Source organism: Microcebus murinus, chromosome 1, assembly GCF_040939455.1.
Source record: "Microcebus murinus isolate Inina chromosome 1, M.murinus_Inina_mat1.0, whole genome shotgun sequence".
NCBI classification, from domain to species: domain Eukaryota; kingdom Metazoa; phylum Chordata; class Mammalia; order Primates; family Cheirogaleidae; genus Microcebus; species Microcebus murinus.
In genome coordinates, this window is record NC_134104.1 from 128,790,704 (window position 1) to 128,804,919 (window position 14,216).

The 14,216-nt window shown below is 36.4% G+C and overlaps 1 protein-coding gene across 1 annotated transcript in view; it reads left to right on the forward strand.

Moving 5' to 3' along the window:
• Positions 1-14,216, forward strand: part of KCNH8 (potassium voltage-gated channel subfamily H member 8) — a 361,558-nt gene that overhangs the window by 227,443 nt on the left and 119,899 nt on the right. The window contains exons 6-7 of the mRNA XM_012783282.3: positions 1,833-1,990; positions 6,697-6,904. Of these exons, the coding sequence (XP_012638736.2) occupies positions 1,833-1,990; positions 6,697-6,904 (366 nt within the window). The remainder of the gene's footprint in view (positions 1-1,832; positions 1,991-6,696; positions 6,905-14,216) is intronic.

A 14,216-nucleotide genomic window follows, 5' to 3' on the forward strand; every position in this document is an offset into this window, starting at 1 on the left:
GTCAGCTAGCGGTTGCTCTCAACAACCAGAGGCTGCCTGCCATTCCCTGCCATGTGGCCCTCTCCTGGGCCAGCAGAAGCATGTCTCACTGACGTCCCTTGCCACCAGTTGGAGAAAACTCCGTGCTTTTACAGGGCTTGCCCAATTGGGTGAGGCCACCCAGAAAAATCTCCCTTTTGCCATATAATATAACCTAATCATGGATTGACAGTTCAACATGTTCATAGGTTTTACCTTCACAAGAAGAAGAGATCATATGAGGGCAAGGGTCATCAGGGTTTGTCTTAGAATTCTGCCTTCCACAAATGTGAGCATGAAGTGAAAAATAAAAATGTTTATACAAATATAAAGTGAGCATTATCATGAGTATTTTTTATCATTGTCATCATCATGATCATTATGATATCAACAAATTCTTTTTGTTTGTTTGTTTTAGAGGCAAAGCCTCATTATGTTACTCAGGCTAGAGTGCAGTGCAGTGCAGTGGCTATTAACAGACACAAGCATAGTTCACTATAGCCTCCAACTCCTGGGCTCAAATGACCCTCCTATCTCAGCCTTCCAAATAGCTGGGACTACAGGTGCCCACCACTGCGCCTGGCATGTCGACAAAAGAGTATCCCAGTTCATCTGATAATTGTGTCACTCAGAGCTTAGCCTTGACTTCATAACTCCTTGAATTCCTAGTCTCATTAACTAAGATATTTATTTCCTGCATTGCTTCCTTTGATGCTTGACTAACTGAACCAAGGGAACTCCCCAAAAATAAAGTTCCATGGAGAAATCTCTTTCTGTTGGAATCACCAGTCTATAAAATGCTCAACAATTATCACCCTTACATGTGTGTACAAATTCTAAAATTCCCTGTGGCCTGGTTGCACTCAATCTTAAAACAAATTAAGGTAGTATTTTCCAATGCTTTAATGATATTTAAGCCAGGAACTAAAAAGATAGTCTCAGAGATGTTCATTCTTAAGCAGCAGGAGTGAGCTTAAGATGTCCCACTTGGCAATGGCTTTGTCATTTGACCAGTGCTCTTGAGGACCTCGTATATTGTAAAAAGCTCAATAATATATACTTAAAGACTGATGTAGGGAAAGTTGAAAATGATTACATCTTTCATTAAAATAGAATGAGGAAATTTAACCTAGAAATCTAAACAAGAAATTGATGGTACTTTGATAATAGGAGTGCCTCCATGGCAAGGATGAATCCCACATTCACACAGAGATCAGTAAAACTTCTGCACATGGATTTAAGTAGTTTTGCATAAAGTAAGGAAAAAAGACTTCAACTTATATATGTTTAAAATTGTCCTGCCATTGTTAGCAATATGATCTTCAGTGAATTATTTTTTCTTCCTGGGACTCAGTTTCTGCCCCTTTAGCATAGCAGTAATACTACCTACTTTAGGAGAGTCCTTAAGATTAAGCAAAATATCCTATGCCATGCTCTTAGAACAATGTCTGGTACAGAGTGAGCGCTTAGTAAGTGATGACTATTATTGTTATTGCTATGATTATTTATTTTAATTATCTTAATGCATGGCTCTATGTCTGGAACACATTAAGTGCTCAGAAAGTATTACTTTCTTAACCCTTCTTCAATATCTATTGTTGATTTGGACTGGATCTGTCAAGAAGAGTATTTTGGGTACGATGAATCTGAAATACATTAGGTTACCATTTGCCTAAATTTATCTAACTTTATACAATTTTCTTCCTCCCTTCCTCCCTGCTGGCTTGCCTGCCTCTCTCTTTTCTTGTCTTTCCTTCCCTCTTTTTTCTTCTCCCTCTCTTCCCTTTCTTTCTCAATCTTTTATTCCCAAGCAGATATTATTTTAAATTTCCGAACAACTTATGTCAGCAAGTCTGGCCAAGTTATCTTTGAAGCAAGATCAATTTGCATCCACTATGTCACAACCTGGTTCATCATTGACTTAATCGCTGCCCTGCCTTTTGACCTCCTGTATGCTTTCAACGTCACGGTGGTGAGTAAGGAGCTCCCTTCCAAATGGCCTTTAAAGTTGGTTTATATTTTACATGTTTAGGTTTTAAATGTTTGTGGCAATATGTGCTTCCAGGGTTTGTGCCTTCTTTAAGAAAGACGCCCAGGTGCCCAACAATATGTAGTCAAGATTCTCCAGTTGAGGAAGTTACTTCCTTTTGAAATTTGCATTACCTATTATTTAAAAATACCCAGAACTAGGAAATACAAAAAGCCTGAATTTTCATAAATACTAATTTAATTAACAAATCCTTGAATAAGGAAACCACCTGTAAGAATTTAAGCATCACTTTATATTACCTAGGCAGATAATTGCCCCGAGAATTTGGTGGAGACTTTGAACATCTTCTTCTCTTTTTATGACCCATAACTCTCTACTTCTGGAGTATTTCATTATTCATTGGCAAAACCAGCTGAAGACTAATCAAGATAGAAAGAAATTCCAAAATTAAAATAAGGGAAGTCAACCACTTCTTAGAAATCCTTGTAAACATATTGGATGGGTCATAAACCTAAATAACACAACTAACATAAAACTTGAGAATTCTCTTGAATTTGCGTTAATTCTTGTACCTTCTCCTCTTTCTTGCTCTAAATCTCTTACCCTACCCCCTTGTCTCCTCACAGGAAAAAAGTATGCCCACCTGTAGTAGTAGGTATTTTTACTATTTCATGATTGATATTTTTTAAAGTATTAAGTGCTTCCTTATAGAGAAACTTTTAGGGAGGCCATTTGTGTGGACCATTATGCAATTTTCCACTACAGTAATCAATTTTAGCATGTAAAAATTACTAAACATTAGTTCAAATTAAATAAATCGCCTAGTCAATTGACTACTCTCCATAAAAATTATATTCTTTCTCAAAAATTTAGTGGCATAGTTTTCAATATTAAAGTAATCAATGTTTAAAATGCAGTTATTGTTGACTTCAGAATGAACATAAAACTATGATCCTGACTCATTAGTACAGACTTGTACATTTGTTAATTGCCTATACAATAGTATTTTTATTTTCTTTAATTTCTTTCTTTCATTTTAAGTTGGGAGGTTGAGAGTGTCAAATCTTTAAGAGGCTTATGACTCAACTGAAAGGAAAGCTCCTGGAAAAAATCTAGTACATATCAATCAGTGCTACATTGAATTGTTTTCCAGGCTTTTCTAAAGTGCTTTTTAAGATTGAGTTTGACTAGATAAATGTACTATAATGAAAGTATAATGACTTAAAAGAAAGCTTTTTCAAGACTGCAAAAGAAATCCAAAGTAAGGAATTCACAAAAGGTTAAAAAAAATTTTCCAAATTCTCCTGGTGAAATGTTAAATAAGGGATGGTTAATAGAATTTTAAATTAACTTGCTGCTTTGCCACTAATACTAATATAATTTTCTATGTTCCATTTTTCTTTGGCTACTGAGCAAATAGAATAATTTAAAATATTATAGAGATAGATATAGCATATATTTATATATCATTAACATCCTCATTGCCTAAAATTAACATGGATGAATAAAGAATTTTTTAAAAGTCTAATTCTTATGTTTTTATGAATTTTAAATACTTGTACACTTTCACTACTCTCCTGCTTTCTTTTCATCATTCTGTCTTATGAAATCTGACACAAATGCTTTATAAAGAATACAAGATATAGACCACATCTATGTCAAGAAGAAAGGAAAAGAGGAAGGAATCTCTCTTTTATCGGTGATACTTCTCTGCTTTTCACAGGAGTGAGCATATGAGCATTTAAAAAGTTGACACATAAATTTGTTATGTCCCTCAAATAAGTTAGGGTGAAATATTCTATTTGAACAGAAAGCCTTGTTCAAAGTATTATATTTCCTTTCCTGGAAAACATAAGTTATGAGGAAAGCTTATGAGTTATGCAGCAGAAAAGAAACAGATCTAAAATATGTCCAGTTAGTGCATCTCCATAGATGACTTTCAAAACTTTATTTTAGTCACACACACACACACAAATGAACTGTATGCTTTTGCTTTGACTCTGCTCACAATTGCTCATAGCAATTGTTTTAGGTGCAGTTCATACACTTATTTATTGAAATCTACTATGTATATCACTATGAAAAGCAATATAAAATATAAAATTATGAATAAGACATAGAAAGTGTGATGAGTAGAAAAGGCAAAAGTAAAAATGCAAGTTTTATCACTTACCATCTGAGTGATTTCCTTGGGGAAGTTAACATCAAAATAGGCCTACAACGGGCATGAAAAATTCCTACATGGTTTCTGAGCAGCCTAAAAACGTAATATTTTGGCCGGGCGCGGTGGCTCACGCCTGTAATCCTAGCTCTCTGGGAGGCCGAGGCGGGCGGATTGCTCGAGGTCGGGAGTTCGAAACCAGCCTGAGCAAGAGCGAGACCCCGTCTCTACTATAAATAGAAAGAAACTAATTGGCCAACTAATATATATAGAAAAAATTAGCCGGGCATTGTGGCACATGCCTGTAGTCCCAGCTACTTGGGAGGCTGAGACAGAAGGATCGCTTGAGCCCAGGAGTTTGAGGTTGCTGTGAGCTAGGCTGACGCCACGGCACTCACTCTAGCCTAGGCAACAAAGCAAGATTCTGTCTCAAAAAAAAAAAAAAAAAAAAAAGTAATATTTTTGTCAAGAGCTTTGCTAAGTGTTTGACACCTAGGAAAACATTAGCACATGTTAGTTAGCAACCCTTCTATTGGCTCTCCCTTAGTTAGTAGCCAGGAGGTGGTCATATCCACTAGCTAAATGGGTTTTGCAGCCACATCAGTGACAAATTCAGAACAGCAATCCAGGAGTAAAAAGGATACTCTTCTTTTGTCAGATATACATTTCCATCTAAGTCAAATATGCTTCTTTCTTCTGTCATTCATCAAGAGCCAAAATTCACATTTATAGCAGAAAGACATTGACTCTGACAGGAGCAAGTATAATTTAAAAAAAAAAAAAATGTGCCAGCAAAATCACCAGGCTGCCTCTTCTGGTCACCCAGGTTCATGTCCCTTATCTTTGCAAATGACTCTTGCTCTTATGTAAAGGAAGCTCCACATTCCTCTTTTCAACGTCCCCTTTCTGGCCAAAAAAATGCGGAAACTACATCAATATTATATGTGCAGATGGTGTCCTCTATTTGAGACTTCTGTTCCAGGTCTCATTTTACTTATAAAGTTGTCACCTATCTATCAAATTCATCTACCTATAAAATAAATTCCATCCTCAAAAAATTCTCTAAACAACAGAGTAGAGATTGGAAAATCTTTACATGTGATCATCTAGCTAGCCACCAACTTGAGAAATGATAGAAGAGACCTGGCTCTGATGGAGAAGTAAGTAAAATTTGACTCAGAAAAAAGAGAAAAAGAAATAAAAGAGCACAGCGAGCTAGCTGTTAAGTAACTGAAATGCCCTTATGATTTTATTGTATTTGTGTATAGGGTAATTAACAATTGAATACAATGTTATTGAATTTCTATATCTATGCTGAGCTTGAGATATTTGTATCTTAACTTAATAATTTATCCATTCACTCATTTAACAAATATTTATTGAGCACTTACTAAGTGTCAGGCACCCTTCTAGATATGTTTTTCTTAGAGACAATGGGAGATGCCTAGCAGGGAAAGGAATTAGAAGTCAACTGACTGTGGCTAAACACAAAGGTAAACTCCCCAAAGGTGCTGACCTTGTTTATAATTATGTTTGTAAAGGAAAGAGTGGCATTAGTTCTAGCCATATAAATCACCTTCTTTGCCTCTATTTATGGTTTCCACAAAGAAACTAGGCAAGGTCAAGCAATTTATCAAGCTCTACTTTCATAAGAGTTAATGCTTTATTTGTCTTTTGTATTTTTAGAATGCTCTCTGAGGTTCTTTGAGGATATGTGTGTGTTATGTGCACCACTTAATGATACTGATCACTGTGTTGGCCACCAATGGTGCACATTTTTTAGTTGGACCCTGAAGTCAGGAAAATAACCCCTTAGCTACAAGCCTACTATTGTAGCACATGCAAAGGCAGGACCTAAGAGATTTTTCAAATATGTTTGCTATCATTTCAATTCCTTAAGCATGTTTGAGAGTGAGTTCAGAATGTATATGCTTCAGGCAAATGTTTTCTCTGTGCACTGATAGTTAGATAGAAGAGGATGCAAGAGGTACTGCTAGTACCTGTGAGCAGAACCTACTCAAGTTTGATGGTTCTACCTATTTTAAAAAATGATCCCTAAGTTATTTTTATTACCAATTTCCAAGCTTTTACTTCAACGTATACGAATTATTGTTATAAAGCAACTGTCTTACTTGGGGAAGGGTAAGTAGTGTTGAAACAAAATGTGTGTAAGGGGGTGGAGACATCTTATGTACAATCCTGATACCATAATGCATTTCAGTTGTGTATCTGAATGTATAGAAGTGTATGAAATCAGACAGTTGGAGAAAAAGATAAATTCTAATTAAGGAAGATAACTATTTACTCAAAGACATTAACTTCCTTATCCTTTCCTGCGTCCTAGCCTCCTTTGTCCTATCACCTCCTGGTATAATATGTCAAGAACTAAGAAAGAAGTCACTAAAATGACCATGGTATTGACATCAGCATACTCAATTTCAAGGGCTTTTCAAATTGGATGTAAGTTAATGTCATGGCATGAACTTAACCCACGCACCAAGTTGTGCTGCTCTGTCTCCTGCCACAGGTGTCCCTCGTGCATCTTCTAAAGACGGTGCGGCTGTTGCGTCTTTTGCGTCTCCTGCAGAAGTTGGACCGTTACTCCCAGCATAGCACAATCGTCCTGACCCTGCTCATGTCCATGTTTGCGCTCCTCGCACACTGGATGGCGTGTATTTGGTATGTCATTGGAAAAATGGAGAGGGAAGACAACAGCCTTCTCAAGTGGGAAGTCGGTAAGTTTGTCACATTTTCCGTTTTTTTAAGTTGGAAAGGAAGATTGTTTAGAATTTGGAAGAGGTGAGAGAAGAGGCTGTAAATATATTCCTTCTTACTGTCAATTTGCTTCATGTGTTCATTTGCATCCATGATACAAGTAATTTCTTTCAAAAAAACTTTTCTGTAACTACCCTTATATTTCCAAAGATCTTGAGTTTAACTTTCAAGTTAAAGTAACTGTTCAAAATGACTGGCAAGGTGATAGAAGTGGTTAGATAAATAATCTGTGATCTTATCTTGACATGTTATGATGCAGGGATCATGACAGCAAATCACTGGGTAACTGGCTTATCGCCCCACACTGCAGTATTTTAAATCATAAGGAAAAGATCGCTTGTACTTAAGGTGATGTATTAATAGAAAAGATACCCCTACCATTCCTCCCTTTAAAAGAGAGAGAGAGAAAGCTGTCTTAACAGCACACTCTCCACATGTAGCACTCTTTGGAAATTTGTGATGATGGAAAGGACTGGATATTTGCTAATATGATTTATAAAAGTTTGTGTCCCCATAATACATGGGAGTTTAAGAGAGACTTTCCAACTGTTACATAATTCTGCATAAATGAATCTGAAACACTATGCACATGAACACATTTTTAAACTTATGTCAACCACAGGAAATTTATAGAAAATGAAAATTCTCAAGACTATAACCCTGTGTCCTAAAATATCTGCATTCTTCTCACAGTCATACCCGTTAGAGAACTGTCATAGTGCCCTATGTAGAATGGTTTTTTTTTTCTTAATCTAACATTTAATCAAAAGAATCTGCTTCTTAGTTGGCTAGAACATTCTTCACTTATCTTCTCCACTAAAAATCAATCTTGAGCTTTTGAAAGAAGCTCAGACCTTTGCACAGGAATAAAGTCACAAGAGACTCCCAAGAGAAAAAAATGCCCAAACTTTTCATACTAGCACTTAGTGTCAGAATGCATTTGGACACCCTGCACTGGCTCTCATAAATGCCACTCTCTCAACATAGGGCACATACAGAGCCTTCAAAGGGCATCGCTGGAGGATGACCAGGAGACCTTAAGAAAGCAGGTTCAAGAAAATAATCTTCTGTCCAGTTTCTTAAAAATGCCCCTACACATCTCAATTTTATTCCTGAGCTATGCAAAGCAATACTGATGTGTTCTGATAATTTTCAGTTCAAAGTAATCTTCTTATCTTTCTTTTCAAAGCACTTTTTTGATGCCTGTAGTGGGTCTCAATTCTCAAAAACAAAGGAAAGGGGGAAATAAAACTACAGAGTGAGAGCAAAAATAGACTAGATAAAAATGAAATCAGATGAGAAAGAGAAAGAGAGAAAAGGTTAAAAGGAGGATAAAGTATGGATTATACATGGATTAAAACATTTTCCGTCCTTCAGTATTTTCCCTTCCCTATGACTTTGTCTTGAAGGCTTCCTCATCACATACTATAGCACTGTCCTAATGGTGTTCAGCGAATGACAGCATTAGCTCTCTGCCCTTTGTTTTGAGTGCATATTAAAATTCTGACTTGTGGTCAGCACCTGATTCCTTTTTAGGCCTGACCTAATTTCCTTCAGGCCCCAGACCTATATACTCATATTAATTTGTAAGGCTTGTCTAGTCTAAGAGTCTCCAGATGGGGAAATTTAGCTTATTCACGCTCTCAAATTTAGTTATATGAGGAATGTTTTTTATTTTATTTCCAGCATGTCAACCCTGCTGCAGAGAAACAATCTAGCTGTTGTTTTTCCTTCCGCAAACATACAGAGGTATTTATTTCCCAATGAAAAAGGAGTCAACCACCTGAACTGCCTCTGTATCACACCTTTACTCATACTCTTGGTGGTGGTGTTATGATTCAATGTAATGTAAGGGAGGTTGTAAGCTGGAACTCAGCCCCACCAAGAGCATTGGCATGATGCAGTGGCAGGAAGAGCATTGGGCCGGAGGCAACAGGCCTCTCCTATCATCTTGGTTCCATCACTAACCCACTGTCAGATTTGCAATAACTTTGTTCACCTGCCTGGGTCTCAGTTTTCTCATCTACAGCACAATAAAGCTCAGCATATAATTTAAAAGTCTATTTCAGGTTCTATGATTTATGACTTCTCTGAAAATACAATGCCAATAATGTGTGCTCCCTATATAAATATTTTTCTTCTCTTTATAACTCAGTGTCCACATCAATCATCAATTACAACTACCCAATGCCAACTGGCTTGAGGGTGTGCCAGAAGGTACATTCTACGATCATGGCATGTCAAGGAATTAATATGCTTTACTAAGTTATGATAAGAATAACTGAACATTTATCTTTGGAGAACTACATTTCCTGTCCAAATACCTGTTATTGTATGACGGGGAAGGTAGCATGCTAATTATATCTGCAAATATTTGGTTTATAGGCTTGGCTACTAGGATTTTCCCTTGTCTTAAAACTATTTGCATCATTTGTTCACTTAAAACATTCTCCAGCTGAAATCTTAATACAAATTAAATAATTATGACCTTCCCTTCCTAGCTTTCTAATGAAGCAGCTGGAAGTGTAGGCTAATTTAGTTTTTACTTTGTAATTTCTTTACTAATAATGGTTTACCTTTTTTGGTCCAATTACCATGAATGAAAAAATTCATCACACAAATAAAATTTGACTAGAGAACACGTTGTTCTTCATGTTTTTTGTTAACATTAGATGTATAAAACATAGTCTTCATCCCTAGAATAAAATTCGTTTCTAATCACTGTTAATGGCCCAGAAATGATTATTTTCTTTTTGTTCTTTTATAACATTTTGTATCAGACAAAATCAGAGTTATTTTTAAAAGATGCTAGAGTGTCACTTCTCTGTACGATATCTTTATTTTTGGAAGGAAGAATTAATACTTGCAGACTTGCTATATCAGAGGCTGGTTATAAAATGATTTGCCTGGTGTTATCTTTACTTAATATTTTTATGTATTTCTATATCATATTTTAAGGAATTTTGAGGTTTGGTTTATTATTTATTTTAGACCTAGGAGGACTAGTCCAACTCATTAATTTTATGAAGAGAAATCTGGCTCTAGGTTATATATGCTCCATGATGGAAGGAGTTATTGTCTATTTTATCCACTGCTGTATCTCCACCGTGGTGTACAATTTCTGGCAAATGGCCAATGTAGAAGAAAAATTTTTTGAGTGGATCAATGTTCAAGATATTAAATGACTAAATAACAGTCACGGTACAAGAACCTAAATTCCCTAACTTCTTATCTAGAACTCATTCTAATAACTTTGAATATTATGAAATTATAGGGAATAGATATTTAGCAAACTCTTCCAAGGAAGACAGAGAGGAGAAGAACAAATAGGGTGATCACTTACAGTATGATCATTCATTCAAAAAATATTTTTTAAGTGTCCATTACATGCTTGGTCCTGTGTTAGTCACTGGTGATACCAAGACAAATAATGTGTTTAATATCATGGAGCTTAAAATCTAGTGGGAAAAAATAGACAAATAATTCAGTGAGTATATTACAATATGATATATTTTATAACAAGAATATGTACAAAGGGTTGACACTAAATCTATTAAGAATATCAGCAGAAGGCTTTTCAGAGAGGACCTGAGTTTTAAAGGATGAATAGGTCTTGTCTGTTTAAGTACTGAGGAAAGGGTATTCATGACAACAGGGACATAACTATATTAAGTATTTCAGTAAAACTAGCGTGAAGAGTGAATGGAGGTGGGATTGGGCAGTGGGTGCTAATAGGGTAATGAGGCTAAAAGGGTAGGTGGGTAGGGACCAGATCTTTCAATACATTCATGCTAAGCTTTAGGGTTTGGACTTCATCCTAAGGCTACAGTGAAGCATAAAGTTCTCTCTTCAGCAGAGATCTTATAAATATAGAACATCAAGAAACAGGGGCAGATGTTTTGTTCTGCTTCATTTTCAATATCTCTAAAATGGCATTAGTAATAGTGCCTACCTCACTGAGGTTGCCAGTATTAAATTAGGCAACATATATAACGCATTTAGAATGATATCTGGCACCTAGTAACTGCCCAATAAATATTAGATATTATAACTGTCATTGTTGCATTATGACAATTCTTCTGAAGAAACAAAGTACTGTGAGCTATGACTAGTGAATACTTATCATTTTACATGAAAAGTTTATTAAGAAATAGCTTAAAAAGTGTTTCTATCAGAGTTTAGTCATGGTGCCCAACAATAAATGAAAAGCTTTTGTATATCTTCAGAGTAATTTATCTGTATCAGCTTTTGATTTGAAAGTCAGCCTCTGAAAATTTAGTAATTTTTACATAGACTCACAATTGCACACACAGGAGAGTTTTCTTTCAAGACTAATGTAGAAGACAGATCCTACATCTACCCTACAAGCTTGTTGGGATATATCAAATTTTTATAGAATTTATATTTAATGCTTCAAAGGTAAGATTCAACACTGTATTAAAAAGATATGTTACAACTGACTCTGAGAGTGCTTTTTGAAATTTAATTTTTGTTTTGGCTGCAAAGAAATGTTTCAGAATGGTCTCTTTGTGGGAAGTGGAAGAGAGCTTTATTTGTTTACTTTTAGAGGATTTCAATAAATACCCAACTAAAAATGCATAAAAAGGCCTTGTATGTTTTCTTATATCTCAATCAATATAGGTATATACTATTTTAAAGTATCACTTATGAAGTTCAATTGATGATAATTATAATATTCAATTAATGTTATTCAATTAGTCCTTAAGGAATTCCATTAGTATCCTAATAAGAGTTCTGATTTTAAGCTCAAAAGATTCAGGTTGGAATCCTGCTTGAATTTACTAGGCTTGTTATTTTGATCAAGATGACCTCAGTGTGTGGCTTTTCATTAAATGATCTCAGTTTTCTCATCTGTAAATGGGTGTGATGGCACTGACTCTCATAAGTACTCACTTCACATAGTGTCTAGTACATAATATGTCCTTAACTACTGCCATTACCACCACTACCACACCACCTCTGCTCTTATCACTGCTTGAAGCCACTTGCAAACTGCAGCCACCTGCTCAAACTTACATCAATGAGCAATGTAGAACTGAAATAGCATACTATTTAAATCTAATGAAGATGCTTTTTCTGCATGTATTGAAATGATCATATGTTCTTTGTTTTTGCTTCTGTTTATGTGGTGAATCACATCTATGGATTTACATATGTTGAACCATCCTTCCATGCCTAGGATGAAGCCTACTTGGTCATAGCAGATTATTTTTTTTTTGATGTACAGCTGAATTCATTTTGCTATAATTTTATTGATATTTCTGCATTTATATTCATAAGGTATATTGGTCTGTAGTTTTCATTTTGTTTTACCCTTTCCTGGCTTTGGTATCGTGGTGATACTGGCTTCATAGAATGAGTTGGGAAGGTTTGCTTCCTCTCGATGTTATGAAATAGTTTCTGCAACATGAGTACCAAGTCTTTTTTGTAGGTCTAGTAAAATTCCTGTGTGAAACCTTCTGGTACAGGACTTTTTGTTGTTAGATTTTTTATTGCTACCTCAATTTTGTTACTCAATATTGGTCTGTTCAGTAGTTCTATTTCTTCCTGATTGAGCCTAGGGAAGTTGTGTATTTCCAAAAATTTGTCCATTTCCTCAATGTTTTCAAGTTTATGTTCATAGAGATTTTTATAGCATTGAGAGATAATATTTTGTATTTCTATGGTATCAATTAAAAAATCTTGTTTTCATTTCTGGTTGAACTTATTAGGGGCCTTTCTCTTCTGTTTCTGGTTAATCTAGTGAGAGGTCTATCAATTTGGTTTAGCTTTTCAAAGAACCAACTTTTTGTTTTATTAATCTTCTGTATAATTCTTTGTTATTGATTTCATTTAGTTCTGCTCTGACCTTAGTTATTTCTTTTCTTCTGCTGGGTTTGAGATTGGTTTGCTCTTCCTTTTATAATTCCTTGAGATGATTCATTATATTATTGATTTATGATCTTTCTGTCTTTTTAATGTAGGAGTTTAACGCTGTGAATTTTCCTCTTAGAACTGTTTCTGCTGAATCCCACAGATTTTTGATAACTTATGTTCCCTTTGTCACTTAGCTTGAGAAATAATTTTATTTATTGAGCACCCTTTTATGATAAGAACTCTTAAGAAAATAGATATAGATGGAAAATACTTCAAAATTATATGCCACATACTACAAATACACAACTGACATCATACTGAATGGAGAAAAACTGAAAGCATTCCCACTTGGAACTGGAACTAGACAAATTACCCATTGTGACCACTTCTATTCAACATAGTGCTGGAAGTCCTAATCTAAATATTTGTACCACTGTCATATGCTGAAATAAAAGAAAAAAAAAAAGTCAGCTTCTCGAGCTCCCGGCTCGCCGCTGAAGCAGTAGTGGGTGGGGAGAAAGTCTGAGCCCTGCAGCCACTTCCCAGCCCCACTGCCCCGCCCCACAGCTTGGAGACACCGTGCAGGGCCACGCGGGAGACGTTTTCTGGGCATCCCCACTACCCTAAACCAGACAAACTGTTTGAGCTGCTGGAGAAGGCATCTTTTTGAACCCCCAGAGCTCCACTGAAGCAGTAGCGGGAAGGGAAAGGGTCCAAACCCTGCAGCCACTTCCTAGCACTGCCACACTGCCCTGAAGCTTGGAGATGCTGCGCTTGAAGCATTTCTGTGGCACTCCTTCTACCCTAAACTGGCTGAACTGTTAGGGCTTCTGGATAAGGCAACTTGTTGAGCTCCCAGTGCTCCACTGAAGCAGTAGTGAGTGGGAGAGGATCCAAATCCAGCAGCCGCTTCCCAACTCCACTGCACCGCTCCTTAGCATGGAAACACTGCGGAGGGCTGCCCTGATAGTGAACTCAGTCTTCCCCTCTGCCCTAACCTGGCAGGTGGCCTCGGAAGCTGAATTTATAAGGGAGGAGAGTTCAGAGTGGTGCTTTGTTCGGCGGCTATCTCACAAGTTTGAACCTGGGTGGTTTCTTGCTACATTCAGCTGTTGGCGTTCTGTGCCCAGAGAGCAGAGCCTGTCTTAGCAAGGTGGAGTAGCGAAGGAGGCTGTTATTCCTGAGGATTTGAGGAACCCTTGGGAGTGGCAAGATATTCGCTTAACACTGAGATACCAGTATATCCTATTTGGAGGCTTAGACTGCAATACAAAGATCTCAGGATATATTGATAACTGACTCCTTCCCACAAACCACAGAAAACAAAAGAAAGAGTAAACTCAGTGCTTAACACAGTGCCTCCCACTTCAACCTAGTGGTGAAAACTGATCTCTA